This window comes from Lampetra fluviatilis, chromosome 6 (assembly GCF_964198595.1).
Source record: "Lampetra fluviatilis chromosome 6, kcLamFluv1.1, whole genome shotgun sequence".
NCBI classification, from domain to species: Eukaryota; Metazoa; Chordata; class Hyperoartia; order Petromyzontiformes; family Petromyzontidae; genus Lampetra; species Lampetra fluviatilis.
Genome location: NC_136280.1, coordinates 15,921,662 through 15,936,788, shown reverse-complemented (window position 1 = coordinate 15,936,788; position 15,127 = coordinate 15,921,662). Strand labels below are relative to the sequence as shown.

The following is a 15,127-nucleotide window of genomic DNA, read 5'->3' as shown; positions in this document are numbered from 1 at the left end:
CAAGTCATGCTCTTGGATCAATCCGTAACAAAACAAACATGTGGATAGGCCAATTAGCTGAATATATCAGGAGCCAATTTTTCAGACTAATCCCAAAATCAGAAGAACACATCTACCGAACGTTGAACACACACCTACAGGTTTGGCTGTGAACGAGCATTCTCAAGTTTATGAATAATTATTGTATCAATATCAGTGTCTCCGTGCTTGATTAGAGCAATCGCCTGGCACTCCACCCCCCAGTGGTGGCCCTGAGCGAGTGGTGGGAACTCCCAGAACGGAAGTCTCGCGATTTAAAATCCAATGCTACCTGCCCAGACAAGGCTTTTGTAGTGTGGAGTATGGAACTAAGGAAACTACAATACCAACTTCCTGTGCCAGGCCAGGTGCACTGAGGGCACGTGAAGTGCCGAAGGCTCACTAACACGAGGTCACGTGACAGACCCAGGTGCTATGGGTTGACCGACTGAGGTGACTGGCAGATGCACCAGTTGTGCCCCCTACTGTGCCAATTTACTGCATTTTAGTCTCTGGACGCTCTGCTCGTTATTGTGAACGTCGCTCCTCTGCCCTCCGTTGTCGTTGGAGGGCGACTGCTTCCAGCTGCCCAGTAGCAGCATCCTTCACGAGCCTCCTCCATAGAGGCCGATCTTGACACCGCTGGTACCAGTCTTCGGCAAGCCCACTCAGCTCCACATCCTCCCGTACCGCATCAGTCCATCTCTTCTCCAGCCCGTGCCGTGCCCGTTTAGCCCCCTCTCTCCAGCCAAACAAAAGCTGTTTGGGCATGCGGTGGTTGGGTATGCAGGCTACATGACCCAGCCCATGCATTATTAATTACAAGGTCGTTGTCAATCCACTCTTATGATACAATGTTGGGCTAAATGGAGTCATTATCATGTCCAACGGCGTCTGTTTCTTGAAGTAAGTAAAATCAAGAAATGAAGTGTTTGGTTTCATTGACAAAATAGATTAACACTTGATCAATCCATTGACCAAAAGACCCTCCCGGACAAAGACATCTCAAGTCACAACGGTTTCGACTCCGTGACATGCACAGGCCATGACCCTGCTCATGACACTTGGGGAAATTGAATCCGGCCCAGGGTTTCGCTTGGTCCAGGTGGCCACTGCAATCAGTTTATTCCGGGGATCGGAAAATAAGCGCAAGCTGTTTATTTACCGTTATAACCCACGACCTGCTGACACAGCTCAGAATTATTTAAACGCCCTGAATGTAAACATTTGCGAAAAAAAAATTCCTGAGAATTGTATTTTTTACCCTTTCCCATTCCAGTTTTTCCCGATTCCGTTACGATGACGTACGTGTAGGTACCTGTACGAATCGGAAGAAAAACTAAAATAACTATTAGTACCGAGGCTCCCCAACAAGGCCATGCGGGAGGGTGTGTGGCACAGTTGGGCACCACCTATCATAAGAGTGCAATCGTGTCACTACAGTTCTCAGCGGTGAGTACAATATCTTTAAATACAATTAATGCTAACTGATTAAGTGTTCAGAGGTTCAGCGTGAACGGGACCCACCATGCGACTTGTCGACATCTCGGAACGGGAAAGGGATAATTTGTAATTTAATCTAAAACCCTAAGCACAATCACCCGTTCCTGCAATATAAACGTCGCAGCATCTCCAAGGTCCACTTTACACTGCATAATTTACGAGTGGCCTATTGTAAAATAACCGTCAACTCCCTTGCAGACTGGCGCAGTGGTGAACGTGCCGACGACTGGTGTCCCTCAGCTGCCGAGAGACACCTTCCGAGGTTGGGAAATGGTGCCGATGAACAGGGAGGATGGGTCATCGGTGGAGAGGATTTACCCTTTTCAGTGACATTTTGAGCATCGCACAAGAGCTGCCAGACGATTCCTCTGAAATGGTGCGGAATTCCTTCCCGGACAAGATCCTACATGAATCACACACATACATGGATACACACACACACTTCAAATTTACCCAGAGACACGGATACGCACAAACGAAACAAACACATACAAACACAGTTCAAATATGAACTAAATTTGTTTAATTTTACCAGGTAAGGCCCACTGAGCTATATAGCTCTTTTTCAGAAGTGACCTGGCTATCACAAATGATGGCTCAACGAAGCGGCTTACCACGTGGAAATTTATAGCAGCCAAATACTCTTAACACACGTTTCTAAATATGGAGGTAAAAACCGGAGGACCCGGAAAAAAAACCACGCGACCACAGGGAGAGACAAATAGATAGACGTCAGGGTCAGGATCGAACCCACGACCTCCTGCATACCATGCGAGGGAGTTAACATCTCACCACCATGGCGCCCACACTGGCAAATATACATATGACAATCACGGACACGCACAAAATGACACGCTCATGAGGACACACAAACGCACGTGTATACGTGCACGCAAACACACGATTTCTACAAGAACACAGGGGGGGGTGGAGGGAGGGGCACCTTGACGCGCTGATCCTTGTGGCAGCGCGACTCCTGCCACTCGGACACGAGGCCGCCCCACACGGCCCACAGCTCCTCCTCGCCGGGCCCCCCCGCCGGCGGCGGGCCACTCGATACCGCCTGCAGCAGCCTGCCCACAACGGCGCACCACGAATTATCACAGCACACAGCAAACCACCACGGTACACACGCGCCACACCGTAGACACGTGGCACACCGTAGACACGTGGCACACCGCGGAGCGCTATGGAATACCGCAGAACACCACAGTGCGACACGGCACACGCAGATTTTTCTCAACCGCCAGTCAAGCCATGGGGCTTCTTTGTTGTTGCGGTAACTTTTTGTTGTTTGTGCTTTTTGTTTTGGTGCCACGACCAACTGGCCGAGCGACGCGCGTGTCCGGTGAATGAACGCGGGTGGACGGACGCGCCGCCGCCGCCGCCGCTGTGCACCCCCCGCCCCCCACCCCCCGCCCCCCCTACTTGTTCTGTTCCTCCAGCTTGGAGAGGAGCTCCTCGTCCTCGGCGGAGAGCGCCCCCCCCCCTCGCCGCTGCGCCGTCACGCTCGCTCCCGTGCGGTCGGGGCCCGGCATGCGGCGCCGAGGGGACCGAGGGGGTCGCCCCGGTCGCCGTCACCGTCTGCGTCACCGTCTGCCTCACCCATGAGAGTGTGGCAGACAGCTTGTCCGTCACCTTGTCTGCCGCCACCTGGACACACACAGACAGAGACAAAAATCCCCCCCCCCCGTGTAGCCTTAACAGACTGTTGGGGCAAGTGCTGTTAGCGAGCACCTTTGAAGGCTGGCACGGCACACGAGGTGGTGGGTGGCCGGCACCACACCTGGCCGCCATTGTCTCCCAAGTGGCAATGTTTACTACACACCGCACCAGGTACCAATTTGAGGCCGAGTCGATCTAGGGGAGGCCCAGGACAGATTCAGATAATCGTCACTGGTGTTGGCCATGAGCAAAATCGAACTTGAGTTGCCGGGTTCGTAGCATAGTGCACTAATCGCTACACTATCACTCCCCACCTGGGCAGGCGCGCAGAGAGGATAGTCAGCTCGTTTAATAATTATATTCGTAAATAAATGTTTCTCTCACTTATATCCTAACAAGACGGTGCCACCGACAACACAACCGCTCATGAAGCTTCCAGCACGAGTGAGATCAAGTCAAGTCAGGCTGTGCCCTCCACCACCCAGCCACAGTTTACATCGGGTGCAATGCCCCACTTTGTCCACACAGGGGGGAGGTCCACTCCACTCATTGCGATGGGCATGGCCAAGCGATTCATGCATGTTTTTTTAACGAGGTCAAAAGCCATAGGTCAAAGATAATGGTTGTCTGGCTTGAATGTGAAATTGAAGTTGTTTCTCTGCATCTACGTCAGCCATGAAAAAGAAGATGTATATTATACACGTCTGGATCGTTCCTTTAAAAACAAGCCACCAGTCAACGTTGTACGATGGAAATTACTCAAGAGCTATAACCACCTGTCGTATAAATGACGTTTTTTGTTACACGTCTCGTGCTATGTTATAGATGAAATGAGACTCGCAGGGGAGCAGTATAACATCACACGTTTAGAGAAGAGCCTGCAGAAGTTGACATCAGAGAACTGCTTCTAAAGGTCACCTAAACAGTTTTCTTATTTGCACTTAGCAGCACTCGTGGCATTGTTTATTTTTATTATCATTGTGCTTATTTATCCAGGAAAAGCCTCACCAATTCTCAAGACTAATTTTCAGAAGTGTACCAAGTTTTTTCGCAGCAGGAGGTGATGTTGCCATGTGTGATTCCAATTGAGTAATTTTCAGGATTTTTTAAGCGATTGATATATTTGGCCAAGAGTAATTGTGTTGTTTAGCTATGGGAGGAAACCAGAGAACTCGGAGAAAACCCTTGCAGAAGAGAGGCAGGACATACAAACTCCTCGTTGGAAGGCGCCCGAGACGGGAATCGAATGCAGGCCCCCTTCTTGCTGCGAGGCACGAGCGAGCGTTACTCCTGCGTTAAAACTGCGCCACCCTGCCGCTCCATCATGTGACCTCTCGTGTGCTCCGCAAAAAGAGTCGGAATCAGAATCATTATCGATGCTGGAGAAATACGATGAGCTATAAAGCAACCCAACCGAGACCACAAACACACTTCACTGGAGAACCAGTCTAGTCACGGACGACTGCCAGGAATCAAAACGCAGATTTCCGTCTGGGCTGCCTTGACGCTCCAAGAACATCGGGAGCACCTCGTGCCAGTTCCCATTTGCACGGAGGCCACGCGGCCGGTGGGGAAGGCTGCTCTCGACACCAAACTCTCAAGCACCCACGTGGCAGTGGGGAAAGCGTGGCCAGGGCTGCTCCCACAATGCATCGGCAGACATGAGCCAAAGGTGGAAAAACACCAAATTACATGGCAGGAGACCGGCTTCTATGGATGACTTCGCACAAAGCGGTACTAACTTTATTGATTGCGAATTGAACACCTATGACCACATTGCAACCAGACCCATAGATATTACTCGAGCGATATTGCACATTTTATTTATTAATTCTTTCTGAAATTATGGGTAGTCTCTGACAAATAAAATATGAAATCATCAAAGGTGTTCCCCCGCAGATCAGACGATGGAAGTACGGTGTTTATCTTTAGCAGTCAGAGTGCTGCCTGGAGTGAGCCACGCACCACATCACTCAGCGAGGGGCATCGCACACAGCACCACATCCCCACGGGGAAGCGTTATCAAAATAAACGCTGGTCTATTCCCATCCCAGCGTTGTGCAAAGCGCACTATTATCTATTACAAAGCCACTGGAGCTTATTAAGACGTCACTGGAGCTATGCATTTTCAAGTCTAAATTGAAAACCAATTTCTTAAAAACTGCTTTTTGCGTTTAGTTTGCTGTCCTTCCTCCACACCTCCGATTTGCATGGCTGGCTACATATGGTGTGAAAGAAGTTCAACATACATACGTACATTGTTATTACGACGACCGTTTACCCAGGAAGGCAATATTGCGTCTCATTACTCTTTTTCAGGACGGTTCCGATTGCTGTTGGGGCCCGATGAATGCTACCATCCCGATTGATTAATTTGTGGTGGCTTTTTTCCAAATTTGGACCACAACGCCAGCAAAAAATGGTCTACACCCCCTGAGAAAGACGCCACGGGGATCTTTAAGCATCCGCTGTGAAGTGGACGGCACGCATTTCTGCACACACTACGATGCTCGGAGTGATGACCGAGGAGGGCGGCTGCTGGATTCGAACCGTGAAAACCCCGACCCGCGGTGAAGTCGTGGCACGCTGGGCCCCGCGTCACCTCCTACAAACCACACCGCATCACGAGGCCAGCAAGTCGATGCACCGCAGGAGAAAATACGCAGAACTCCTCCGTTTCAACGACATCTAAATTGGAGGTCTTGAAACTCACAGGCTTTTTTCTGGTTTAAATAAATAATGAATACATTCGATAGATACGTGGGGGAAGAGATGGGGAGCAGAGAAGGAACTCCTGTAAGTGGGAGGCATTGCCCAAATCGCTGGAAAATGTTGAGTTTAGTTCATCATTTGTTGCAGCATGAGCAATACTCTCAATTAATCGATTAAAATCGATTATGAGAGTGGTAATCTTAACAGCTAAATAAAGCGTTTGAATGACCTTCCATAGCCGAGACAAAACTATTTCTTGGGGACGTTGCTTTTTATCCTGTGCTCAAATTATTAATGGAAGTTTTTTAAGTGTGTGTGTGCCAACTTTGCACTCATGTGACCCTATCAATACCTTGCTCTGCCCATGACAGCCAGAGAAAGGAGTACAGTGTGCATCGCATGTAGCAACTGTGAGCAAGTCTTCTTGGAGCACTCCGCTCACATCACGAGCGGCAGTCCTGGTCGAGGTTAACTAAGCCTGTCCCGCTCATTCCTCCAGTTGATCAAATAAAATTTGTACCACTTTGTGGAAACGTTCCACTCGCATCAACGGTGGATGCACTTTGGAGTGATTGGAACCCGCGTGATGAAACGGGAACGTGAAATTGTATACCACTCGAGAAGGGCCGTAAACCGAGATGAGCACAGCCCTGTGCTCGCATGGGCTGACCTCCTGAAGTTGGTTTAGATGCGTTTCACAATTGTGAACGAGCAAGCACTTGCCCATTTTTTTCCCATCACATTTACAGCAGGCCGTACACTGCCGAGTTAAAAGGGCCTCCACAGGAACGACTGGGAAAGTGGTAAATGAGTGACAGTCAAACAGCAGCGATTTCCTTCTCAAATGAGCAATGGGAGCAGTGCTCAGTTCATTTTTACGGCTCACGAGCCAGGAGGCATACCATTCCACGTTCCTCTGGCGGGGCCAGTTGCGTCATGGCGAGAACACTAGCTGCTCGACCACTCAACCGCCTCTGACAAAGTCAAGCAGTCAGTCACTCTCACAACCTGTAATGGCTGTACAAGTTTATAGCCACTCAACGAAGCTGCAGCGGTGTCCCCTCCCCGGTAGCATCAGAGCCAGCGGTTTGCTTATCATTGGAAAGTTTACTCAGCAAGCCACTCTTATCTACCGCAAACTCCCTGTCACCTAACCTGTGACCCACACCCCCCGTGTTACTGTGGACCACAATCAATGCAATGTCCTTCATGCACTCTGGATGTTGCTGCGCGGGTTTGTGCTGTGCTCCACCGAATTAAACCTCATTCTAAATGTACATTGCAGGTGATCAGCTCAAGCCTCCCATAAATCACGTGACTTCTGTGTGACCAACTCCCCCCACTCTGAATCCCTGTCCTGTCCCAGCCGCCCCCCGGGAAAACAGAGGCTGTTCTGTACAACAGCGTTGAGGCCCTGATGTAGCCTCTTCTACATCACCATTTGCTCCCATTTTTCCATATCTTTCCCAACCATTTCCTCTCCCCCCCCCCATTCTCTCTCCTCTATCCTTCTTCCCTTTCCCGTTCCTATTTCTCACTCTATGCATTACATCCTTGACTCTAGTCCCCTTCCCGTGGTGTTGCCCAGGTAAAAAGTTGGCAGTTAAATTCGGCTGCTGTAGCTGGGGCAGCCTTGAGGTCGGTAAGCTCACAAGTGGCATCGTTGGCTCCGTTTCTCAGTCCGTAATTTACGCAGATAATTAACCCTATCACGCCATCCCTATCATGTACAGCAGGGGTCCCCAACCCTCGGGCCGCGGACCGCTACCGGTCCGTGGCCTGTTAGGAACCGGGCCGCACAGCAGCAGCAGGAGGTGAGAGCAGTGAGTCCGCGCGTGGAACCCGCCCCCATTGTTGTATTATTCACCACTTCCATCCGCGCCTCTTTCCCGTACTGCGCACTCGTCTCAGTCACAGTTTTGGTAAGCCCAGAAGCTAACCCCTAGCCACAATGAGTAAAAAAACAAACGTCACTGGAGAGTTTCTTTGAAAAGGAGGAAAGACCCAATGATGACCCCCCCCCCCCCGGTCTGTGAAAAAATTGTCTTCCACGAAACCAGTCCCTGGTGCCAAAAAGGTTGGGGACCGCTGATGTACAGTATATGAATTTGTAAGATGCGTATACCGTGACTGTGTGCAAGATATTCTTTCAATTAATGATATCATGTTAAGATAGTTTAGATATAATGGTAATTCAAAACTTAAGTAATATATTTCTGGTAATATTTAACGTCGGTAAAACATAGAATGGCTGTACAAAAGCTAGAGGGGCATAGCGTCAGTTTAACACGTGGGCTTTCGTGACCAATATCATCCATAACAGGGTATTTTTGGGTTACATCGCGTAAATGGCATCGTCCGATGCGACCGTCATCAATGCCGGTGAGATAAACAGCGTGTGCCGTCAAATGCTGACCATCACCACTTAAAAACAAATGGGCAAGGCCAAAATCTAAGCCAACTCCAATTGACCACAGATGGGTCCCACAAGCAAGGAAAACAGCAGTGATCGAATGTGACCCCTTGTAGCCCAGAATAGGAAATCGGTCCCCATGACCCCAAAAGGTCCTGTTTACTGTAACCAGACACTCCCATCGCTCATTAGCGGCGCAATCCGCTAGGCTAGGCCGTCTCCCTCGCGCCACCCAACAGTCACCTGGCTATTGAGAGGCCCAACGCCGCATACGCAGCTGTTATTTAGTCTGTGCCTAGGCTGCACGCCACGGGGCCGCCTCAAGCTTCGTTAATGAGGAATAAATAACTGAAAGCTACAGCCATGTGACGTATTGGCGCGCCATTGTATCGCCCCGTTTGTGTACGCCGGGAGTCACCTCATGTCACGAGGTCGCCTCGCGTTATAGTCTGTGGAGCGCGACGGGCAAAGGGGACTTTGAAACCCACATTGGCACACGCAGAACGGTGGTCACAAGCAAAGTTCTGAGAAGGGAACTGGAGGGGGTAGATACTGCTGAGCTGTATTGTTTTGATTTTTGTCATATTAAATAGCACCCAGCTGTCTCTCTGGGTCACATCTTTCTTGAATTCCCGGGGTCTCTTATGCAATGCCTCCACTGCGAGCCAACAACACCATTACAGTAGAACCTCGGAGATCGAACGCACCAGAACTCGAACAAATCGGCGTTCGAACGACATTTCCGAACATTTTTTTCCCCGGAAACCGAACGAAATTCGGAGGTCGAACGGGCAATCAGGAATTGAAAGAATCTGTACGGCTGAGACGCTTATGGCCCAGCGTGCATGACACTTGCCCAGACAAAGGTTTTACCGTATGAGAGGCTCAGTTAACACGTAGCTCTCACCCAGTGCAGATCAGCAAAACATCGTTCCTTAACTTTTTCGTTAATTTCCTTTATTTTAGTGTTTTTTTATGTTTATCCATACACAACGTCTCCATTTATTTACTGTGTTTCTTGTTTTTTTGCATGATTTTATGCATGTAATTACTGTCAACTTCGTGTAAAAATGCTTTATAATGAGAGACTGCTTGTGTCTGGAACCAATTAATGTAATTTACATTCATTCTTATGGGGAAAATAAATTCGGTGTTCAAACAAATCGGTGTTCGAATGGCCTTCTGGAACGAATTAAGTTCGATCTCCGGGGTACCACTGTACTGTGATGCTGTGCTGAACAGCTAAAATCTCAAGCACACAAACGAATAAAAAGCACATAGCCTCTGGTGCGTATTCCAAAAAACAATCAGCTTTTTATGAAATACACTGTGGCCCTATTGCCTTCGGTGACATTGAAAATAAATGTGAGCCAATGTGGGCAACTCACAGCAGCAGTGATGGAGTGATAAGACACCTTCCATACTGTGGAAGTGAGGACTCCACATAAATGGGTTTCCATAGACAGACGTTGCAGCAGCGATCACAAGTGAATATACCGTGTTGAGGAACCCTTAATTAGGATGAAACTGGTCCACAGTAGCCGTCTATCACTGCATCGCTGCTGCTGCTGCTGCTGTTCACCGTCTGTTACATTTGCTCAAATCTATTTTGATGGTGACCGAACACAAGAGGACCACAATGCACTTTTTCAGGAACTGGTGATGATATTTTGCATATGCACGCATAGAGGCTGTATGCTTTTGTACACGTGTCTGGGTTGTTGCTCGAAACTCATGGTTTTCCGGCCTGCACAATTATACTGTTATGACGATGGGTTTTTTTTCTAGTCATTTATAGTTTTTTCTAGTCATTTACAGATTTGACAAAACAGCCGAAACTGAAACATGATAGTGGTGTGCAAAGCTCAAACACCTTCAGAACCCACTCCATTCTCCAAGTAGTTTTAACTCAAAACTAAAATGTGATGCCTCCTCGAAAATATTTTCTCTACGACCTCATGCTTGCTCACAATATTTTTCACTGCAATGACCCAGGCACTAGCCAGCATGATATTTCAGCGCAATGTCACATAATAAAGTTGAATTCCATGCCTACTACGACCAAGGTTTGATTTTTTTGTTGAGAACGTTATCAAGCAAAGCCAATGCCATGTTTATTTGAATACGCTTTAAAGATTGGCATGCCCTGCAAAAGCAGGGTGCATTGCTTATGTTCAACCACAGCGTTTGGATAAAGACTCTACGACCTCCTGCTGTCAACAGATCCTTGAGTTCGGTCAGCTGATTAATCTGTGCAGTACAAGTGCCAAGTTGGAGTCTCATTCTCACCATTACAACACTGTATGTACAACCATTCGGTATTTCAGGAGATATTTTTCACGTATTCTAAATCGCCGAGACTCAAACATTTACCGACTGAAATTCAGAAATTGGTTTTATTTTGTCTGAAAGCACAAGATGTGCACCTAGGATACCAGCTGAGCTGACATTGGCAAAGCCCGGCGTCCCCCGTGCCGTGCAGATATCGTATCGATGCTGCACGGGTGAGTAACTGTTGCTAGAACAATCCTGTTCCATAACGCGGTAGTTGCGTTCCTGAAGAACACCGCGTTCTGGAAAAATCGCGTTCAATTAAATCATATATAACACAGTCCGCGATAACACGATGCGCATGTAGGCTGAACAAAGACTGAGGCACGTGGGTAGCATCTAGAAGCATCCAGCAGCATCCCGCTTTGCCGAGGCAGCCGTACGATCGCTTATTCTTACTCGCGCGACGTAGGTTCGATCCCAACCCTGGAGTTTGCGTGTTCTCCCGGTGTTTGCCTGGATTTTCCGCCGGGTCCTCCGGGTTTTTCTCTCCACATTTAGAATCAATATGCGTCTAAGAGTATTTGGCTGCTAGAAATTTCCACGCAACGATAAGCCACGTCGTTGGGCTCTCATTTGCGATAGCCAGGTCACTTTCGAAAAAGAGCTGTATGAGCTCAGTGGGCCTGACCTGGTAAAATAAAAACAGCAAACAGTCTAAATGTCTGCTGGGGATGAGCCATGCTAGTGCTGCGTTGCGTGTCGTATCCCGTCCTGCGGGGGTTTGAGCCAGCTCTGTGCAAGTGGAATGTGCTGCAAAACGTCCCTCGGCCACACCGGCCACACGCACCGTCACCGCGTGCGAGGGTCGTGACGGGCCATCCATCTAGTACGTACGCATGGAGGGGGGGGTTAACACAAATGCGTTCGCTTGCGTATAGGGCGTCTACTGACTATGTACGTACGCATAGGAAACGGGGGGGGGGGGTGTGAAGCCTCGATAATAATTTGTCTACATTGACCTTCAAATGAGTTAGATAGTCCGGCGGTGGACTATCTGCTTGCTTAAACACGTTAATATTATTAATCCTTGATCGTTTCTGCGTGGATTAAATATCGGCCGTTCTATTGGATTCGGGGGGGGGGGTGCGTCAAGCGTACGTACGCAGGTGGGGTGGGGGGTGTAAAAAGTACGACTTGCGTACAGAGAGGGGGGGGGTCAAGTTTTGACAGATTTTTGCGAACGTACTAAATGGATGGCCCCTGACAGCACTGAACGAGTAGAAATTCCCAAATGGTCAGATACCATCTGCCGTAGACATCGCTCCATCCCAGGGTAATAATATCAGGCTTTGGTCATTAAGTGCCATTAAACGAAACCACTTTTAAATGACGTGCAAGCTGAAAAACGGAAACTGCCAACAAAGATTTTACATCTATTGAAACACTTGCAGGGATTTCTAAATATATATTTTAAAGCGTCATACTTGGGATGTTTGGCAAATTCCTTTTCGTAAATTATTTTTTCTTGCGCGTGGCCAGAAACGGCGGCGAGAACAAAGCACGGACACGCGAGGGGGCATACTTTGTTGTACTGCACTCCTATGTGCACCTTGAGCCAGAAACTGTGCAGGGCTGAACGTGATACTCCTGCTGTTATGGAGTGACTCATGCTGCCAGCTATGGCTGCAAAGTTTGGTTGTACATGTTATGTATATCGTTAATTGTTACATTTGAATCACAGTTAGTATGATCACTGTTACATTGTTTTTTAAAGCTTTATTTTGGTTATTTCGAAAATGTACGGTTAAGCCATGTTTGTTTGTTGAAGTACGGAGTTAGCCTGATAACTGTATCTAAATTGTCTTATGGTTGTTATTGTTCGACTGGCATCCCACTGGGATTTTTGCACAAAGCGTTGAAACACGGTGCTTTTTTCTGTAAGATTTGACTGGTTTTTCCTGGATGTTTCTGTTGCGCGTCGTCGCTTTAAAATGTTCTCTGTTCATGTTTTTGTTTTGTTGCGGTGGCTCACAGGGCTACACCTAATAAATGAAAACTGAAACGGTGCTTGGGGTTGGCAGCTAAAGTGGTGGGCGGCAAAGGGCAAGCAACGTCCATCGTTGTACTGTACTGCTCCGACGTCTATGCTCCCTCCACACCATCGCCAACCTGCATTGACCAGGGCAGTGACGTCACTGTCAAGTAACCCGCATGACCCTCATGGCGTGGGGAGGCCTTCATCCAGCAGCGGACAGACAAAGACGCTTGCAACGAGGGCAAGCACTGCACCTGCCCTACACAGATGCGTGTGACACAGACACGCGATTCAATCTCTGCGTGATCCACAAACGCCATCGAGTGGCTGCAGCACAGGTGTACACCACCACAACCACCACCACCAGCCCCCTGGTGTATGATGATGGCCCCACGACCTCGAAAGGTCGCACAAATAACCCCAACAGCGGCTAATGACCTCAAAAATTCAAGAACAAACGGGCCATACAGCATCACCCCATAGGGTTCACCACGGCCCACCGTGACCCTATTACGTAGAGAACGTCCCAAGTCGCTTAAGAGAAGCCCCATACCCCAGTGACCCATGGCGAGACATCTGGGAGGGTTAAAAATAAATCACCGATGGGGGCTCACGAACAAAAGCCGACAAAATCGACACCAGAGGAGGGCCCAACGTGCCCGCGGTCTCGCCACCACGACCACGACGAGGCCAAAGTGCAGCCCGGGGCAGCGAGGATGACGGACGGGGACGACGATTCAACACGAGACGGCCGGGACCCGGTGCTGTGGTGAACGCGAAGCCGATTTGGTTGTTCGGCCTCCTCCGAAAGGAATCCAGAAGGTCGAGAGGAGGAGGCCGCCAAGTGGCTTCGTGGATCCGTGTGGCACAGACCCCGGGGAAGTTATTACGATGATGATGGTGGTGATGGTGATGATGATGGTGATGATGATGGTGATGATGGTGGTCATGATGGTGGTCATGATGATGGTGACGATGGTGCTGATGATGATGGTGTTGATGATGGTGGTGTTGATGATGGTGGTGATGATGATGGTGATATAAAGGTGTCAGTTTTGTACCAGTTAAAAGGGTAAAAACCTACCATTAATTTTGCCACTGGTAAAAGAGATCTCATAGTGATGATGGTGATGATGATGACGGCGATGATGATGAGGATCCCCTTGCATTGCGCGATTATCGCTTTACCTCAACGCTTCCACACACACACACGACGACGACGACGCTTGTGCTGGAAGTATCGCTGGGTAGGCAATGACCCCACTCCTGGCAAGGGGGTCTGAAGGACTTGGCGAGTCTCTCCGGGCTGAGCGGTGTCGGTGTTGTTGTTGTTAGCGCGGGGCACCTGACGGCTCCTCTCACCGTGTCGCCGGGGCAGCCTCGGCCTTCGCGAGAGTCGCTCCTTCGTGCCAGGGCTCGCCGCTCTCTGTGCCGCCGCCCTTCGTCCTGCTTCTCTCGCTCTCTGTCTCTCTCTGCTCGGTCCGCTCGCTCGTGAGTGACGATGCCGTGCGGCGGTGTCGCTGTCGGTGGCGGCTCCGTCTCTGCTTGACGGGGGCCCCGAGTCGGAGGCTCCTCCCCGGGCTGGGCAGGGCCGCCTCCACGACTCGCCACGATGAGAGGGGACGCGCGGCGCCCATGTTGGGTGAGGCAAGCGGCGTGAAAACACCCCCCCACGCCCTCCCCCACCGCCCCCCCACCGCCCCCCCACCGCCCCCCCACCGCCCCCTCAACCCCCCCCACCTCCCCCTCAACCCCCCCTCCTCCCCCTCAACCCGCCCCCTCAACCCATCACCGGCCCCCTCAACCCCTCACCCCCCCCCCCCACCACCCCCTCTCAACCCCCCACCTCCCCCCTCAACCCCACCGCTCCCCTCAACCCCCCCACCCCCCCCCTCTCAACCCCCCTCTCAACCCCCCATCTCCCCCCTCAACCCCACCGCTCCCCTCAACCCCCCCCACCGCCCCCCCCACCCCCCCCTCTCAACCCCCCTCTCAACCCCCCACCTCCCCCCTCAACCCCACCGCCCCTCTCAACCCCCCCTCTCAACCTCCCACCGCCCCCTCAACCCCCCACCTCCCCCTCTCAACCCCCCACCTCCCCCTCTCAACCCCCCACCTCCCCCCTCAACCCCACCGCTCCCCTCAAGCCCCCCACCGCCCCCCTCAACATCCCCTCTCTACCCCCCCTCTCAACCTCCCACCTCCCCCTCTCAACCCCCCACCGCCCCTCTCACCGCCCCCCTCAACCCCCCCACCGCCCCCCTCAACCCCCCATTCGCCCTCCCTCAACTCCCCCCACCGCAGTCCCCCCCCACCACCGCCCGCCCTCACCCCCCACCTCCCTCCCTCAATCCCCCCCACCGCCCCCCACCGCTGCCAACGGCAGATGGCGTCACGGAGTTCGCGTTCCGCGTGGATGACGTCACGACGCGCACTGCTGCCCCTGACCACGATGGCGGCTGCCCCCTGTTGGAGCTTGCCGCGTGCGCGGGGGCGGCGTGCGCGCC

The 15,127-nt window shown here is 50.9% G+C and overlaps 1 protein-coding gene across 2 annotated transcripts in view; it reads right to left on the bottom strand.

Moving 5' to 3' along the window:
• LOC144933202 (ecotropic viral integration site 5 protein homolog) overlaps positions 1-14,215 on the bottom strand; it is a 43,213-nt gene extending 28,998 nt beyond the window's left edge. The window contains exons 1-4 of one of the 2 annotated variants that reach the window (XM_078857845.1): positions 13,809-14,215; positions 2,950-3,174; positions 2,465-2,594; positions 1,840-1,924 (exon numbers count right to left, since the gene is read on the bottom strand). In XM_078857845.1, coding sequence (XP_078713971.1) covers positions 1,840-1,924; positions 2,465-2,594; positions 2,950-3,059 — 325 coding nt within the window. In that variant the 5' untranslated portion in view covers positions 3,060-3,174; positions 13,809-14,215. The remainder of the gene's footprint in view (positions 1-1,839; positions 1,925-2,464; positions 2,595-2,949; positions 3,175-13,808) is intronic. The other variant, XM_078857844.1, reaches the window with a different exon arrangement.
• Positions 14,216-15,127: the final 912 nt, after the last annotated feature.